The sequence below is a fragment of the Canis lupus genome, chromosome 1 (assembly GCF_003254725.2).
Source record: "Canis lupus dingo isolate Sandy chromosome 1, ASM325472v2, whole genome shotgun sequence".
In the NCBI taxonomy this organism is placed as follows: domain Eukaryota; kingdom Metazoa; phylum Chordata; class Mammalia; order Carnivora; family Canidae; genus Canis; species Canis lupus.
Window position 1 is genome coordinate 111,501,601 of NC_064243.1, and position 18,476 is coordinate 111,520,076.

An 18,476-nucleotide genomic window follows, 5' to 3' on the forward strand; every position below is an offset into this window, starting at 1 on the left:
GACTGGTACCAGAGACCACACTCTTCTTTTATTTTAGAGAGAGAGGGAGGGAGGGGAGCATACGAGCAAGGGGGAGGGGCAGAGGGAGAGGGAGAGGGAATCTCAAGCAGGCTCCACGCTGAGCATTGGGGGCTCAATCTCATGACTTGGAGATCATGATGTGAGCAGAAATCAAGTCGTATGCTTAACCGACTGAGCCACCCAGGCACCCCCAGAGTCCACACTCTTAACCACCATCCCTCTCTGATGTGACTCCCATCTGCATATCAAAGTAAGCAGTTTTCTTTTTTAAAGATTTTATTTATTTATTTGAGAGAGAGCATGAGAGAGAGAGCTTGCAAGCAGGGGCGGAGCGGTAGAGGGAGAAGCAGACTCCCCACTGAGCAGGGAGGCCAATGTGGGACTTGATCACAGGACCCTGGGATCACGACCTGAGCCAAAAGCAGACGCTCAGCCACTGAGCCAGCCAGGGGCCCCTGATAAGATTTTTCTATGAAGACTTGAGAAGAACACCACAGCCCTGGGGGTGAGGGGAGCTCTCCCCTGAAGGCCAGGACATTCCAGGGCCTTCTGCTAATGGACAGGGATGGGGGCAGGTCAGGGAAGCTCTCAGCTGCTTTATTTTAGACTGTCCTCCCTCCCAGGAAGGACACGTAATGCAGGGTCATGTGTGCAGGCTCTGATGCACAGTGAGGTATTTCTGGGTAAAATGTGATGTCTGGGATTTGTTTTAAAACTTCTCAGCCCAAAGCGGAAGGAAGGGAGGAGGGGGTAGGAGTGGGAAAGGAAGGGAGGGAGGGTGGAGGGGAGAAGGAAGAGAAAACAGGGGGAAGAAAAGAGGAAGGAAGATATGGAGGAGAGGAGGGAGGACGGGGGAAGAGGAAGGGAAAGGATATAAGTTGCAGAATATGGGGAATTTATGATGTGGGGGCAGGAGCGGTAGAAGGGGCATAGAGAGCTAAAGGATCATTATACTGTTTGCTCTGCTCTTGTGTGTGTTGCAGCTTTTCCTCCGTGTTTAACAGGAGGAAAAGTTTATCTTCTAGAATCAGGCTAATCCCACGGCTGCTACTTACTAGCACTTTCTCCCATGAGCCTCAGTTGTCTCTTTCACACACATGGACAAATAATAGTACAGCTGCCGTGATGAGTAACACCCTAGGAGGTGACTGCTTCCGTCTGCTGAAAGTTGAGGACGTGCCAAGCCTTATGCTTGACACACCTTACAGTAATGGGAGGTCAAACTCTTACTGCCTCCATCTTCCAAGTGGGAATGCAGGGCTCTCACAGATGTTACGAGGCTTTTCCAAGGCCACACAACAGATCACTTGTGAAGCCACACTACAAACCCAGGTCTGAGTCCAGAGATCTGAACCAGACTCTGTCTAGAGCAGCGGTTTGAGATATGTGGCTCTACCCCCACACCCCGCCCCGCACATCTGTCTTCCCTTTCCTCTGTGATCTCTGTGCTAGGCAGCATGGGCCAGGTGATGCCACGGGAACAAATAGCGCAACGTATTGGTGGCTTACAACAACCACTCACACGCATGTCCCCTGTGGGTGAGGCTGATAGAGTCTGTGGACAGTCCCTAAAAGGACTGGGCCCGGTGACTCTTCGGTCTACAGAAATCATGAGCCACAGATGAGTCCCGCTACTTGATGGGTGACTCCGAGGTGGGGACTCAGAGGTCCCTTATCTGCAAAATGACAGTCTACAAGGCCTACGTCACAGGGCATGAAGTAAGATGAATAATCTGAAACCCCAACATGGTGCTTACCACTAGTAGTAAGTACCACTTCCTTCCCTTTTTCCTCTCAGCAGGGTTATGAACTAATGTTTGTGTCTCCCCAAAATTCATATGTTGAAGCCGTGGCCCCTCGATGTGATGGCATTTGGAAGTGGAGCCTCATGATGGGATTAGCATCCTTAGACCAAAGGAGGAGGAACCAGAAGGAGCTCCCCGTTTCTGCCACATGAGGACACAGCAAGAAAGCATCCATCCAGGGGTCACCTGGGTGGCTCAGTGGTTGAGCATCTGCTTTCAGCTCAGGTCATGATCCTGGGGTCCCGGGATCGAGTACCACATCGGTCTCCCCACAGGGAGTCTGCTCCTCCCTCTGCCTCTGTCTCTGCCTCTCTCTGTGTGTCTCATGAATAAATAAATAAAATCTTAAAAAAGAAGAAAGAAAGAAAGAAAGAAAGAAAGAAAGAAAGAAAGAAAGAAAGAAAGAAAGAAAGAAAAGAAAGAAGAAAGAAAGAAAGAAAGAAAGAAAGAAAGAAAGAAAGAAAGAATCCATCCATCTGGAAACCAGGAGGAGGGTCCTCACCAGAACCCAACCGCACTGCACTTCCAACCTCCAGAATTATGAGAAAATGTCTGTGGTGTAAGTCACCGAGTCCGTGGTGTGTGCTATGGCAGCCCGAGCTAAGACCAGAAGCATCCTAACAATTGCCACTCTCTGAATGCTTATCACCTGCTAAGCACTGTATGTCTACGTTCACTTTTTCAGGAACAATTACAGCTCCCAGTTTGCAGATGAGAAAACCCGGCATGAGAGAGAGGAGGGGTCCTGCCCAATGTCATTGCCTGTCGTCCCTCAGTTCCGTATCCACCCCTCTCTGCCCTGAAATGCTGAGGCTGGGAGTTTGAAAACTACATTTCCCTGGACTCCTTTCCCACCTGACTTCTGCAAAGAGGAAGCACTCCAGGTCAGAGGGTAAAATGTGCCTCCTCCACCTCTGCTTCTGGCAGCATCCATGGGACCGGCTGTGGTGCTTCCTGTTTGGCCCCAGCCCCAGCCGCACCACCTGGGTGGCTCAGTCAGTCAAGAGGCCAACTCTTGATTTCAGCTCAGGTCGTGGTCTTGGGGTGGTGAGATCGAGCCCTGAGTTCTGGCTCCACACTCAACGGGGAGTCTGCTGGGGATTCTCTGCCTCTCCTCTGCCCTTCCCCCTGCTTGTGGGCTTTCTCTCCCTCTAAAATAAATAAATAGATCTTAAACATATATATTTAAAGTTCCATATATATTAAATATATATTCCATATACATTAAAATCTCACCACCCCAAGATCATGACCTGAGCTGAAATCAAGAGTTGGCCTCTTGCCTGACTGAGCCACCCAGGTGGTGCGGCTGGGGCTGGGGCCAAACTGGAAGCACCACAGCCGGTCCCATGGATGCTGCCAGAAGCAGAGGTGGAGGAGGCACATTTTACCCTCTGATCTGGAGTGCTTCCTCTTTGCAGAAGTCAGGTGGGAAAGGAGTCCAGGGAAATGTAGTTTTCAAACTCCCAGCCTCAGATCTTAAATATATATATTTTTTTTGGGGGGGGGTGCAGAATGTGGGGCAGCCATGTACCTTATGAGAGGCTGGGGCCTCTCTCAACCCCAGGGACTAAAGCTTGATCAGCTGAAGTCAATCAGGATTACCATCACCTTGACAGGGATTGGCTGGCTCCATTTTGGCCAACTGGAGGGGACGTGAGGAAAGTCTGCCAGGGGATAGGGTTTCTGGGAAGACAAAGATGGGGGGCCACCTCCGCCAGCTTTGGGTGTGGTTGCAGGAGGGCATGACGCTGGAGCTCCAGCCACCATCATGCAAATACCAACATGCTGAGGATGGCAGGGTGGCAAGAGAACAAGGTAGGTTCTCAGTGACTCCGTTGAACTGCTGAATTAAGGACCCCTGGGGACCCCTCCCTCCTTTCTTCCTGTTCAGATGTGTATTAGCTATTCCTACTGCTCCTCCCTCAGGGCCTCTGCCTTTACAGCTCCCTCTGCCTGGAATGCTGCCGTCTGCACCCCACACAGCTGCATGGCCCTCTGCCTCACTCCCCTCCTGGTCTTCACTCAGATGTCAGCTTCCTGACGCCTCACATATAAAAGTGCACCCCTCCTACAGGCCTCCCCATTCCTCTTCTCTGCTCTGTGTTTATTATCTGTGGCCCCCACTGAAACAAAGCAGAAAATTTTCTTTACTGTGTGTCCTCAGTGTCTAGAACTGTGCTCCATGCCTAGCATGTAACCAATAAATCTTTGTCCAATCAGTACCCAGTGAATACTTTCTGCTCTTTTTGTTGGACTTTGTATTACTTTTAGCTGAAAGCAGATGGTTCCTGGCATCCTGCCTCCTGTCCAGCTCCCCATCTTTACTTCTCTGCTCAATCCTTTGGGTCCGATGCTTGCTCTAAAATGACACTCACTCCAGACTGAGCGTTCGTTTCTCTGCCTGCCCTGGCTCCCAGATGCTGTCATCTGCAGGTCCCCTCTGGTCCCAGAATCCCCGGGAGAAGAGAGCAGACCACATCAGGGCCCTATTGGAGGTTGCGATGTGAGAAGAAGGAAACCCAAACCACTTGGCGTTGTGGGATGAGATTCATTCGGGTTTGGTTACAATGGGGAGACTGAACCCAGATAGAAGAGAGCCAGTGTGCTGGTGGTGGTGGTGCTAGTGGTGGAAGGGGTGCTCTAAAAGCCTAGGAAAAGAGTGTATTTGGTCCTCAAACCCATCTTGGCTGCCCAAGACTTTGCTAGACCCTAAAGAGGGGAGGAGCTGCTTCCCAGTGTTCAGGAACAGACACAGCCCTAGTTTGAGGGAGGCGCCTGGTGTTGCGAACAGCCTCGCCTGAGGAAGGAGGCTTCATCTTTGGGGCCCCTGGTAAGAATGTGTGACCACAGAAGCAGCTCTAATCTGAGGCCTGAGGAAGTACAGCTTAGTCTGAGGGAGGAGGCATAGGCTTCATACCCTGGTGTTAAGAAAGGGGACTAGCCCTGGGGAAGCTCTTAGTCAGAGGGAGGAGGCTCACCCCTGGTTTCTGACTTCTCTCACCAGAAGCTTCTAGGCTTAGAAATGCCAGAAGAAAAGGGGGAGTCAAAGTGCCATCTCGCAACGTGGGCCACAAGCGGGGTTGAGTGGCTGCAGGGCGAGGGCAGTGGAGGCCAGCCTGCTCAGCAGAGGGCCGCAGTGCTCAGGGCCACCAGCAGCATGGACAGGGCAAGGTGGAGGCCAGGTGGCGCACCCGAGTGGCACTTGGAGCTCATGACGGCGCGCTGGCTGGTGCTGCACTGGGGCCTGCGGGCCAGCCGGTGGCCAGGCAGCGCCAGAAGCCCCTCGGTGGCAGCCTGGGCACTGCACAGGTCCGGGGAGCCGCAGCCGCGCACACTCATGTTCTGGCCACCTGTGGAGATGTGAGGGAGGACGCACGTGAGGCCATGCCAGCAGGTGTCCCTGGTGCCATCGTGCACACCTGTCACTGTGTGCCACCCGGGAGGTCCTCTGACCCAGGTCCTTTGGGAAAACTCACCAGAAAAGCTGGGATCCTCCAGCTGGGGCCTGGTCACCGCTGTGCCTTTCATTGCTACTCTTTATACCTTACATGTATGTTGCAGGCTTTCTTTTTACTTGTATTCAATTATTAATAGTACTGAATACATTAATAACTGTGATGCCCGGAGGCCGTTCTATTTCCCACACCCTTCCAACAGATTTAGTGCACAGGTTCCTTACCTTCTTCCTACCTAGGCTTCCTCAGAGCCATTTCAGAAGGACTATGGTACAGTGTGATGCATTTTATATGAATATAAGTATACAAACGAAATCAGTTTATTGAGAATTTGGCGGGGGATATGAAAGTGATCTAGTCTTATTTTACCAACAAAGAACACCCCACCACGATTGCAGCTTGTTTTTAAGTCCTCATCTTTTAATTTTTAAAAAGATTTTATTTATTTATTCTTGAAAGATACAGAGAGAGAGGCAGAGACACAGGCAGAGACAGAAACAGGGTCCTCGAGGGGAGCCTGATGCGGGACCCGATCCTGGACCCCAGGATCACACCCTGAGCCAAAGGTAGATGCTCAACTGCCGAGCCACACAGGCATCCCAAGTTCTCATCTTTTAAATAAGTGTATGGAAATATTTACAGTTCAAAGGATGTGATATCTGAGGTTGCATTCAAAATAATGTGGGGCGAGGGTAGAGATGAAACACAGGTGGCCATGAGTGGATAATTATTGGGGTTGGGTGAAGGGCACGTGAGATTTATTAAACTATTCACTCTTTTATTTATCTTTGAACTTCTCCATTAAAAAAAAAAAAAAAAAAAAAAGGAAACCTCACAGCACAGTCTGTATTTTCTTGGTTCATTTCCTCATAGAGCCATGATGGTCTCAGATTCACTGAAATGCCATACACAGCATTTAATATGTTCTAGAATTTTCAGTACAGTAGCCACTGGCCACACATGGCTATTGAGCACTAGAGATGCGGCTGGTCTGAAGTGAAATGTGCTGTGAGTATAAAATCCACATCAGAGGGACGCCTGGGTAGCTCAGTGGTTGAGTGTCTGACTTCGTCAAGGTGTGATCCCAGGATCCTGGGATCGAGTCCCACATTAGGCTCCCTGCATGGAGCCTGCTTCTCCCTCTGCTTATGTCTCTGCCTCTCTCTCTGTGTCTCTCATGAATAAATAAATAAAATCTTAAAAAGCATCCATACCACATTCCAAAGGCTTAGTAGGAAAAAAAATGAATGTAAGGTATCTCGTGATTTCTTATATTGATTATGCATTGAAATTACAACCGTTGGATATATTGGGTCAAATAAAATACTAAATTAATTTCATCTGTTACTTTTTAATGTGGCTACTCAGACACTTGAAATTCTATGTGTGGCTTGCATTATATTCCTTTTGGACAGTACTCATCCAGAAGTCTTACGGACTTTGAGACTCCCAACTCAGGCATGCCTGATTCAAAAACCAACGTGCTCAGGCTCACTCTTGGGTGCACATGTGCACACACACACACACACACACACGGACACATAGATTACCTTCTACAAGCACCAGGTCCAGCTGGACACACTCAGTTTCCCCACTGCGACACTGCATATAGAAGGAGGAATTGCAGGACCCTGGCTGGCTGCTGGGACATACAGGACACAGGAACTCGTTCAGGGTGTGTGAAGTTGGCAGAATTGCTGTAAAGGGAAGGGTTACAGTCAGCCAGGAGGGCTCTCAGGACCTCCAGGGCTCTCTGTGCTCACGAGCTCCCCAACAGTGAGATGACCTTACTGGAATTTCCCACTTAGCTGGGGTCAGGCTGCCTTTGGGCAGCCTGGCTGGGGAATAGGGATGCTCCTGAGTGATGTTTCTACCTGCCTGCCTTCCTCAAATCCGGACAAAGTCTCCTCCACAGTCACCCCACCGCTTCCTTGGCCACCCGCGACTGCTTTCTGGTGGCAGCATACCGAGAGGAGTGAGTTCTTGGCAGTTGCCTTGGCAACAGGTGGAATTGATCCAGAAACTAAAGTCACTGCTGTAGGTGAAGGCAGAGATGGAGGTGCCAAATCCACAGTCCTTGGAGGCCACACAGGAACCACGTCTCCAGACAACAGAGTTACCTTCCTCTAAGGCTGGAGAGATGCAGAGGGTAGGTTTGTGAGGAAAGGCGATCGTGAACCACCCCCTGACTAGAAGCCCCTTCTGGGTGTCATTGTTGGCATCTTTACTTACGTTGCTGGAAGGCAGAGAAGAGCTGGTTTCCAGCTCACTTCCTTTTCCCATGTACAGAAAAGTCTAGTTTTTCCCTTTATGGGGCAGACCCACAGAGGCCTCCTTGCCCAGAATGTTGTCCTAGATCAAGATGGCTGTGACTCTATCTCCCACCCCCCAGGCTTTTCTGTATCTTACCTCAGCACTCCCATATCAAGAGATAGAATCCATGTCCTCATCCCTTAAATCTGAGCTGGCCTTGTGACTTGCTCTAATCAATAGACTGTGGCAAGAGTGACACTGGGCTGGGGCTGGGCTTCTCTCTCTTAAGAAGCCCATGGTCTCCACCTCTTCCTTCTCGGAAGCCAGCACCATACTGTAAGGAAGCTCAGCGAGGCTACTGACTGGTGACAGACCACATGGACAGAGATCTCAGAAGGCAAGAGGCTGTATCGAACATTCCAGCCCCAGCCAGGTTCTCAGATAAATGCAGCCACATGGAGGAACATCACCTCTTAGAGGAGAAGATCTGCCTAAGCTGAGCTTCATCAACCCACAGAATAGTGAGAAATAGTAAATCATTGTTTTAAGCCACACAGTTTTATTTTTAAATGGTGGCCAAAAAACCCCAAAACAAAACCACCCTATATAATATAAAATGTACCCTCTTAGGCATTTTTAAGTATATCTTCTGTGGTGTTAACTATATTTACATTGTCATGCAACAGATCTCTAGAACCTTCTCATTTTGCAAAACTAAAACTACCACCAAGGTGACTACTCTAGGTATCTCACATAAAAGAAGTCATGCAGTATTTGCTCTCTTGTGACTGGTTAAGCCACTATGTCTTGAGCTGACTTATTCAGTAATAAATAACTGTAGCAAGGTGGCATCAGATTTTAAATGTACACGCTCCACTGCCACCAGCCTCTGCCCTCCAACACCAGGAAAAGCCTGCCTCCGCTGGTGCTGGAGGCCAGGCAGCAAACAAAGGGGCTGGGCAGCAAACATGGGGGGCAGGGCAGCAAACATGGGGGGGCGGCAGGGCAAGGGGTGGTGTGCTTCAGGCCCCTTTTCACCTCCACCACCCAATCCAGTCTCCAGGGACACTCACCCAAGATGCCCAGTGTCTGAAGGCAGTAGTTCCTATCCGCTGCGCAGAGGACCGTGTCACAATCATTGAGGCCTGAGCAGGTGAAACAGGTGGTGAGTTTATCCTTGGTCAGAGTTGTGGTTGCAGAGGAACCTGGAGAGAGAGAGGAAGGTAAATTGGCTGGGGAACAGCGTCTGTGTGTGTGTGTGTGTGTGTGTGTGTGTGTGTACACGTTTCTGAGTACATCAGTGTAAATATGCTGCATATGCGCACTTCTGCAATGATGCAGTTTGCATACACAAGCACGCAGTCCTGTTTCCCTGTGTGCACACGTGGTTGTGAGTGCCTATGTTGAACTCTGCGTCCTCTGGAACTGTCTGCAGAAGGGTGGGGATGTTTGCGTGTGGCTCCATGGGCCCCCCTGTGAGAAGCTGTCTAGGTGCATCTCTGTGTGAGCAGAGCACCTGTCTATGTGGATACATATAAGGCTGGTTCTGTGGGTCTGAGCATGTTTCTGGGTCTGGGTCTGTCTGTGTTCCCAGCAAAGTTGAGGGTGCTTGCATATATATGTTGGAGAACAGACATGAATGTCTGTGGATGTTAGTAAAGTGTTTCAGCACATCTGTATTTCTTACTTTCGTATGTTTGTGTGCTTATATCCGTCCATGCGCATGCACCTGATAACTGATAAGTCCCTGCACGGTTGTGTTACGTGCCCATAGGGACCATATATGCAAAAATTCCACGTCTTGTCTTCCAGTTGTTAGTTACCCTGTTTTGCCCTTTCTCCTTTCATATTGTAAATTTTGAGGTCCTTTGTGCACCCTTTTTTGTTTTCTTCATTGTGGTCATTAATTTAATCCACTGTTTGGGGCACCTGGGTAGCTCAGTGGTCAAGCGTCTGCCTTTGGCTCAGGTCGTGATCCCAGGGACCTGGTATCGAGTCCCACATCAGGCTCCCTGCAGGGAGCCTGCCTCTCTCCATCTGCCTATGTCTCTGTCTCTCTCTGTGTCTCTCATGAATAAATAAAATCTTTTTAAAAAATTTAATCCACTGTTTAGTTTTTAAAAGTAAAACTCCAATGGCTGGTAATCTGAGGAAGCCAAAGGTGAGAATGCTCCTTCTTTGCCTGCAGATTGAGCAAACAGATTGTCCTTTGCATCTCAGAACTGTCTTTGCTGGGTGGTTTCTAACAAAAGAGGCTTTGGAAATTGCCTCTCCGGCAGCCCGAGTGGCTCAGCAGTTTAGCACCGCCTGCAGCCCAGGGTGTGATCCTGGAGACCCGGGATCGAGTCCCGCATCAGGCTCCCTGCATGGAGCCTGCTTCTCTCTCTGCCTGTGTCTCTGCCTCTCTCTCTCTCTCTCTCTCTCTCTGCCTCTCTCTCTCTCTCTCTCTCTCTCTCTCTGCCTCTCTCTCTCTCTCTCTCATAAATAAATAAATAAATAAATAAATAAATAAATAAATAAATAAAATCTTAAAAAAAAGGAAATTGCCTTTCTCACCTCTGAAACATCTGTGATTCTGTTCAGTTGTCTCACTTAAAAAGCTGCTGCCCCAGTAAATACTATCTCAATTAGCAACTCTCTTTTCTGGAAGATAAAACTTACTGTCTGTGTTCTTTGTTAAGCCAAAAGAAGGCTGTTGGCAAATCTGTCTTCTTTCACAAGCAAGGAAGTGAAGGAAAGAAAGAAAAAAAGACCATTAGATTTCTTGTTTAAACAGAGTTTGTATCTCTAGTCTCACTTACATGACAGGATGCTCGTGTTTAGAAATGTGTGCTCCTCTGTCGGCAAGTTTTGGGTGCTGGGATATAGATGTAGATGTTTGTGGATGTGGGGTGTGTGCCAGCAGGATTTTCTGCTTCTAAGTGTGTTACATGGTGTGTGTGTGTGTATGTGTGTGCTCTTCTGTGGGTAATTGCACTCCCTGAGAGCATATGGTAGGGGGAGGGGATACCCTGGAAACACATAGGATTGGGAAGGGCATGTGGGATCTGGGAAGGGCAGAAAAAGATAGAATCCCAGGAAGTCAGAGTTCAACGCACTTGGCTGGGGGGTAGTAACCATGTAGTCGCATTCAGGCTTGCTGATGAGATGAAATCCAGATGCTTCTGGTCCCAGGATGGTGTTCACTTGCAGGTGGCAGACATTTGGGGTAGCACAGCCCTTCAAGATTTGGGGACCTCCTGCAGAAACAAGAGGAAGTTGCAGGAGGAAACTCAAAGTCAGAACCTTCCCACCTTGATGACTTTCTCTGTCTCAAAGTTCCCATCTCTCTTGATAGTTCTATATGATTCATTTTCAAATCTGCCCGGCCTTTCCTTACAACCTCTTGATGCCTGCTCATTTTTGCGATTCTAATTTTATCCCTTCAAATGTGTCACAGACAGCTATGTTCTACAGCTGATAATTACAATAGCTGAACTCCTCCTGAATCTACATCTCTTATTTCTTGCTTCTGCTCTCACTCATGGTGACTTGTTCCCTTGTGCATTTCACGAGCTCTGACTGTGGGCTCATATCTGGTTGATGTTAATCTGGGGCCCTCTTGGGAGCTTCCCATTAGAGAGGATTTGCCTTTGTTTATACTGAGGTCTAAGAGGTAGTACCAACCAGGGATCATTTCAGTCCCCTTCTAAGGTCCCTGGCTTATGTGGGACCCTCAGAGTCAGCTCCTCAACCATGTTGCTCACATTTTTACTTTGTTTGGGGGCCCCTGGAAATTTCCCTAACTTCCTATAAGCGCCCAAAAGCATGGAAAATATTTTGTACAATATCCAGTTCATCTGTAAACAGTGGCATACCAATGGGGATGGTAATGGGAGCAGTCTATAAGGGAGTGTGCTCTCTGTAGAGCATTTAAAAACAATAATAAGATGGACTAGGGGTGCCTGGCTAGCTCAGTTCATAGAGCATAGGACTCTTGATCTTGGGATCCTCAGTTCAAGCCCCATGTTGGGTGTAGAGCTCACTTTAAAAAATAACAATAGGGACACCTGAGTGGCTCAGTGGTTGAATATTTGCCTTTAGCTCAGGTCATGATCCTGGGGTCCTGGAATTGAGTCCCCGCATCAGGCTCCCAGCAGGAAACCTACTTCTCCCTCTGCCTATGTCTCTGCCTCTCTCTGTGTCTTTCACAAATGAATAAATAAAACCTTAAAAATAAATTTAAAAAATTAATAATAATGACTAAACATCAATCTGCTTCTTTTTATCACCATATTCCAGCATTTCTACACAATAGCTGTGATAAAATAGTCCTCCCTCCCAGAGCAGACTACTCCCACCTCCTGTGCCCCCCACCCCCTGACCTCACACCCCCCCCGTATGCTACTGTTTATAGCAAAAAGACCCTTCAGAGGATCCAGTCTGCCAGGAGCAGGCCAGATCACTTCTTCCTGTCACTTTGTTGGCCTAATAGTCTATCCTCAGGTCAGTGTAGTTCTATTCTAAGACTTTCACTCTAAAAGGCTCAACCATTTGCAAACACGTCATGGTGATTTTAAAATACATCTACAAATTCTTTGAAACATCAAAAGTCTATGCTTTGTCTTCTTGAAACCAGATGGACTTTTGTGACTGTTTCAACCAATAAAATATGGTAAAATGACATGTGACTTCCAAGGCTAGATCATCAAAGACCATGCAGCTGCCGCTTTGTTTCCTGGAATACTCTCTCTGAAAGTCTTCAGTCACCATGTAAGGATGGTGACAGCCATGATGTGGGGGAAGTCCAATCTACCCAGTGTGGAGAAATCACATAGAAAAGCCCTAGGAGAGCAGCGCAGGTGGCTCAGTGGTTTAGTGCCACCTTCGGCCCAGAGCATGATCCTGGAGACCCAGGATCGGGTCTCATGTCGGGCTCCCTGCATGGAGCCTGCTTCTCCCTCTGCCTGTGTCTCTGCCTCTCTCTGTCTCTCTCTGGGTCTCTCATAAATAAATAAAATCTTTTTTAAAAAAGCCCTAGGATTACTTGCAAAGAGAGAGAGAGATACCTAAGTGGCCTCCATTGATGCCTTGTTTGCTGTACTATTCACTACTGAGATCTTCAGCCAGCATATAAAGGGCCCTGAGGCAGCCATGCTGTGAAGAAGCCCAGTCTAACCAATGGGGAAAAATCACATCGGAGAGGCCCAGAGTCTACACATGTGAGTTGCTCTGGGACCTGCATTTCCAGCTCCGGCCACCCTCTGCCTGGGAATCCCATGAGACTCAGAACCATCCAGTTGAGCTCTTTCACAATTCCCAACCTAGAGAAAGAGTTAATAAAATGATGGCCATTATTTTAAGCCACTGCCTTTGTGAGTGATTCACTAAATAGCAAGAGCACCAGAGCACCACCTACTAATGAACCTCGGCACTCGTTTGCGCAGGTGAGAGGGAGGCCCATCACCCAAATTGCTCCTGAGGGCCAGAAACTCTTACCTCCATTCCATGTCCCGTTGAGGGTGAGACACACGGTCTGATCACCAGTGCAGTTCATGACCGAACGGGAGTCACACAAGGCTGACTTATCCCCAAAACAGTAGTGACATTTCACTCCGTTGAGCTGGGCTTTGGGTGGTGCCTCTGGTGGGAGTGGATGTGGTCAGGGTGGGATGAAGGCTAAGAAACACCCACCCCTCCCTGCAGCCCTCCTTCCCCGACCAACCCCCACCACAACCCAGAGCATTTTCCTGTGAAGTGGGATCAGCCTGGTCTCAGCCACCTCCTTCCAACCCCTGAAGACACATTCTGAGGAGCAGCAACCAGAGCCGAAGGTGAGGCTGCCCCACACTTGTCCTAAACAGACCTTCAGGCTGGGTCCTGTGGATTCTTTTATTGATCCCACAAACATTTCTTGAGCACCCACTGTGTACCAGGCCCTGTTCTGGAGACACCACTGACCATCCAAACCCAAGCCCTCTCTTGAACACACTGAATTCCAAAAGTGATTAAAAAGTGATCCTGTTATTTCAGGGTTTTTTTTTTCTTTTTTAAGATTTCATTTTTATTTATTTGACAGAGAGAGAGCACAAGCAGGGGGAGCAGCAGGCAGAGGGAGAGAGAGAAGCAAACTCCCAACTGAGCAGGGATCTGGATGTGAGGCTTGATCCCAGGACTCCAGGATCATGACCTGAGCTGAAGGCAGATGCTCAACCACTGAGCCACCCAGGTGCCCCCTGTTATTTTAGGTTTTAAGATACTGTGGTGTTCTGCCAAAGAGCAGGGCTGTGGCTTTTGGGCTTTCCACGACCTGATCAATCCCAGAACTTGCTTAGAGATCTGAAACATTTAAGAGAAAACTGCTTAAGCATATTTTTCCTGAGTCAAAACTAAACCACCAATCATTTTAATGTGGGTTTAAATTGCAATATTGGCAAACAGAAAAGTTGACTGAAGAGGGCCACTGGGGTGGCTCAAAGTGTCCCACTCTTGATTTCACCTCAGGCCATGACCTCAGGGTGGCAGGATCAAGCCCTGCATCAGGCTCTGCACTCAGCACTCTCCCTCTGCCCCTGTCCCTGCTTGCACGCCTCCCAGGTCCTCTCTCTCATCTCTGTCTCCCTCCCTCCCTCTCTTTCTCTCTCCTCTTAAATAAATAAAATCTTTTTTAAAAAAAAGTCCACTAAAGAAAACATGACCACAGAACTGTGCTAATACGTGGCCACTGTGCACCTGTGGCTGTTGAGCTCTTGAAATGTGGCAGATTTCCCTCCTGCACTGTTGTAAGTATGTAAGTTCCTCAAAAAAATTAAAAATAGAAATACCATATGGATCCAGTAATTCCACTACTGGGTATTTACCCAAAGAAAGCAAAAACACTAGGTCAAAAAGATACATGCACTATGTTTATCGTAGCATTATTTACAACAGTCAAAATATGCAGACAACCCAAGCATCCACCCATAGATGAATGGATAAAGAAGATGAGGCGTGTACATATGGTTAACAAAGGGGAGGTGGATTGGGGGGACAACATTTGTGAAGGGGAGGGGGTACCTGGGTGGCTCAGTTGGTTAAGCATCTGCCTTCGGCTTGGGTTGTGATCCCAGGATCCTGGAATGGAGCCCCAAGGAGCCTGCTTATCCCTCTCCTCCCCGCTCCTGCTCTGTCTCCCTCACTTTCTCTCTCTCTCTCTCTTTCAAATAAATAAAATCTTTAAAAAACTATCAGTGAAGGGGAGTGGGAGGTATAGGATTCTAGTTATAGAATGAATAAGTCACAAGAATGAAAGGTACAGCATAAGGGATATAGTCAATGAAGTTGTAATGGCTTTGTACAGCTACACTTGCGGTGAACATAGCATATGTGACACATACAGTTGTCCGATCACTTTGTCGGACGCCTGAAACTAGCGTAACATTGTGTGTCGACTCTACATCAACTTTAAAAATCAATGACGAAAATAAAAAAAGAAATGTGGTAGATCGCCTTGGGGGTGCTGTGAGTATAAAACACATCCTAGGTTTCAGAGGCTTAGTTTGAAACAATAAAATATCTCATTAATAATTTTATATTGATTACATATATGTCAGAAGAATATTTTAGATATGTTACCTCAAATAAAATACATTACTAAAATTAATTGCACCTGTTTCTTTGCACTTTTTAACGTGGCTACTAGAAAAGCTCTCATTACGTCAATGGCTCACATTGCATTTCTCCTGGGCAGCACTGCTATAGATTGTCCACCAAAAGACCTTACTCAAGAGTATTCCAAGATAGTCTTTTTGATCTTTCTCTACACATAGGAATTTTGTCTAACGCAGTTAGAATCATAACTGGCATTTTATCTACTGAATGGCATGCGGACCGTTTAGCTTGGAACTGGCTGTTTTATTTGGGGAGCAGCACAATTTTTAGAAGGAAGGTAATCCTGGTTGTTTGAAAAGGATGGCTGGGGGATCCCTGGGTGCCTCAGTGGTTTAGTGCCTGCCTTCGGCCCAGGGCATGATCCTGAAGTCCCGGGATCGAGTCCCACGTCAGGCTCCCTGCGTGGAGCCTGCTTCTCCCTCTGCCTGTGTCTCTCATGAATAAATAAAAAATCTAAAAAAAAAAAAAAAAAAAAAAAGGAAAAGATGGCTAGTATCCCTGAGTGTGGAGCTGTCCCAGGTCTCCCCCCATTGCTGTTACCTGCCAAATACGAATTCCTTCTTTGGAAAAATAAACAAGCAACAAAAAGTGATCTTTATCGCAGCTCCGAGCCAGGTCTGGATGGAGTAAAGCCAGCAAGGAGGCACTCCCTCTCAAGGTCATGCAAGCGCAGAGTCAGCGCCTGAAAGTGAATGCCTCCTTAAATTTTGCACCCTGGGGTACTTGCTGGCCTCACTCTAAACTGGGCCTATCGCCATGCCTATGTTTCTTTTTCTTTCTCTAAGATTTTATTTATTTATTTGACAGAGAGAACACAAGCAGGGGGAGTGGCAGGCAGAGGCAGAGGGAGAAGCAGGCTCCCTGCTGAGCAGAGACCACGAAGTGGGGCTTCATCCAGGACCCCAGGATCATGACCTGAACCGAAAGGAGATGCTTAACCAACTGAGCCACCCAAGCGCCCCACACTGCTCTGCTCAAGTAGCCCTCAAGGGAGCTCTTCTCCTAAGGAGAAATAAAAGTTTGAGGCTTCTCTCCAGCCCCTCAATAACTCAGTGAGCGCAACTACAATTTCTGCAGTGCCTGCTACATGCCAGCCTTGTGCTCGAAGGCACCCCCTGCAAAACTTAGTTCACACCCATTTTCCAGATGAGAATACTGAGGTTCTCCTTTCTCTGGTCAGCCAGGCAGAGCTGGAAATTGAGGTCAAGTTCCCCCAACACCCTACCTGGGGCTGTGACCCCCAAGTCCTGCCAACAAACCTTGTCGGGTGGCCTTGCTGCAGTTGTCCTCACAACAGGCCATGCTGACCCAGAGACTCAAGTCGGGGCCATAGGTCAGGGAGTAGACACCTTCTCGGCATTCCCCAGGGGCGACACATGACCCGTTCTTGATGAGATTCCCATTTTCTGGGGACAGAGGTTGTGGAGGAGAGATCAGAGACTCCCCCACACCCCGGCCCCAACCGTGGCCCTGTCTGTAGCAATCCCCCAGCTGGCATTGAAGCCTGTCCCCTAACCCCCCACCACCCCAGCGGCCCTATGCTGAGTTATGAGTCCAGTCCTGGGGTGGTTTTTTCATGCCTTCACCCCCGACACACAAAACCCTTCCCCACCCACTTTATGGGTCCTCCACCCAGGCCCCCTCTGGTCCCCCCACCCAGCTGCATCTGGCTAAACAAGCAGGCTTCCTTGGTGGGAGGACAGGTTCTCTCGGTACAATCTCCCAGCAAAGAGCAGGCTGGACACGTCTTGGAGGTCCCTGTGGGGAGAGAGGAATGATCAGACCCTGCAATTGAGGAGAAAAACACGGGTGCGCACACACACAGGATTCCAGAATAGGAGTACAGGCTGGGGTGGGAGGGCTGTTGGGAGATCATGGGATGTTTTCCCGGAGCTGTGTGGCCGGCGCTCTGGGTGGGCAAAACGGCAAAGGTTCAGAGGCAGGGAGCAGCATCACCAAGCTAGAGCTGCTGGCCATCTCCAGCTAATCGACCTGGTTCTCGCCAGGAAACTCCTTCTCCAAACATCTCCCTGGCAAGCCTAGAGTTGAACATCTGAAAGTGAAATGCCCCTTCCTGGGCTAGGCTGGGGAGACCCGCGTCCGTCTGGGAAGCCTTCTTGTCGACCTGCAGAGAGGCACCTGGGGCTCTCCCGAGAAACCGTGAGGCTGGAGGGAGCACGGTCGGAAAACAGAGAACCTCGTCTCACACCTGCTGCTCGTGGATGAATACACGAGGCAAGTGAAAGCAGATGGGGCTTAGAGTCCCACTCCAGATCATGCAGTGAGACCCTGGCTAAGGGCCAGGCCACTCGATCCCCAACCTGAGCCAATGAGGGCAGAATTAGAAGCAAAGGGGAGACAGGCAAAGTAAGGAATCGAACTGCTCTTGGCTCTCAGTGTGGATCCCTTCGGACACGGCTACTTATGGCCTGAGACTGTTCTAAGCTCTTAAAAAGCTCTTTGAGGGATCCCTGGGTGGCGCAGCGGTTTGGCGCCTGCCTTTGGCCCAGGGTGTGATCCTGGAGATCCGGGATCGAATCCCACGTCGGGCTCCCGGTGCATGGAGCCTGCTTCTCCCTCTGCCTATGTCTCTGCCTCTCTCTCTCTCTCTCTGTGACTATCATAAATAAATAAAAATTAAAAAAAAAAAAAGCTCTTTGAACATATTCATTCCATGAATGCCCCCACCAGCTTTTTTTCCCCTTTTGAGGCACAGAGAGGGTCAGTGGCTTGCTTAAGATCACACAGCAAAGAGGTGGTGGAGGCAAGATTTGAACCCTGGTGGCCTGGCCTCAGAACTATGCTCTCCAGCAGTTTGGCTGCCTCTGCTAGACAAAAAGTCGAGGTAGAAGGGGCTGGGCCTCAGACTCTGAAGCTGGAGTCACATCTGTGAACATGGACTGTCTCACTCGCTCGCTCACTCACTCTCGTTCTCACCCTCCTTTTTGGTTTTTGCTCTTGGGGACCGCACATGATGCGCCTACCTGCTGGGGTGGCCAGCGCTCCCAAGAGCGCCAGAGCAGTGAGGAGCTGGAGCATGATCCAGGCCGGAGGGGAGGAAGCAGGACACAGGTGACCTGGCCTTTTATTCAAGGGCCTTGGCTAGCAGCCCTGGAAGAAGGAGAGCAAACAGACTAGGGAGAGGGTGGCCCCACCTGCCATCCTGGTCACTGGAACACTTGGCAGGGGACAGGGGCTTAGGGAGCACGGAGATGGGGAAACTGAGTCCTGAGAGGCACATGGGAGAAGCCTGAGTTACTCATGAAGCCAAAGAAAGGCAGATAGGTGTGCTGGCATTATTATTGCTATT

The 18,476-nt window shown here is 49.0% G+C and overlaps 1 protein-coding gene and 1 long non-coding RNA gene across 2 annotated transcripts; one reads left to right on the forward strand and one right to left on the reverse strand.

Moving 5' to 3' along the window:
* Positions 1–4,357: 4,357 nt before the first annotated feature.
* Positions 4,358–18,297, reverse strand: LOC112645361 (uncharacterized). The gene is made up of 9 exons (XM_025424747.3): positions 18,151–18,297; positions 16,823–16,924; positions 16,426–16,572; positions 13,016–13,159; positions 10,636–10,776; positions 8,611–8,742; positions 7,252–7,416; positions 6,835–6,981; positions 4,358–5,179 (listed from the first exon to the last, which is right to left on the reverse strand). Exons 1-9 carry the CDS (start codon positions 18,203–18,205, stop codon positions 4,950–4,952), a joined length of 1,263 nt encoding a protein of 420 aa, XP_025280532.3. The 5' UTR covers positions 18,206–18,297; the 3' UTR covers positions 4,358–4,949.
* LOC112645362 (uncharacterized) lies at positions 8,583–15,102 on the forward strand. Its single transcript, XR_003127053.3, has 3 exons — positions 8,583–8,760; positions 12,552–12,963; positions 13,223–15,102. It is a non-coding gene; the product is annotated as an uncharacterized LOC112645362 (long non-coding RNA).
* Positions 18,298–18,476: the final 179 nt, after the last annotated feature.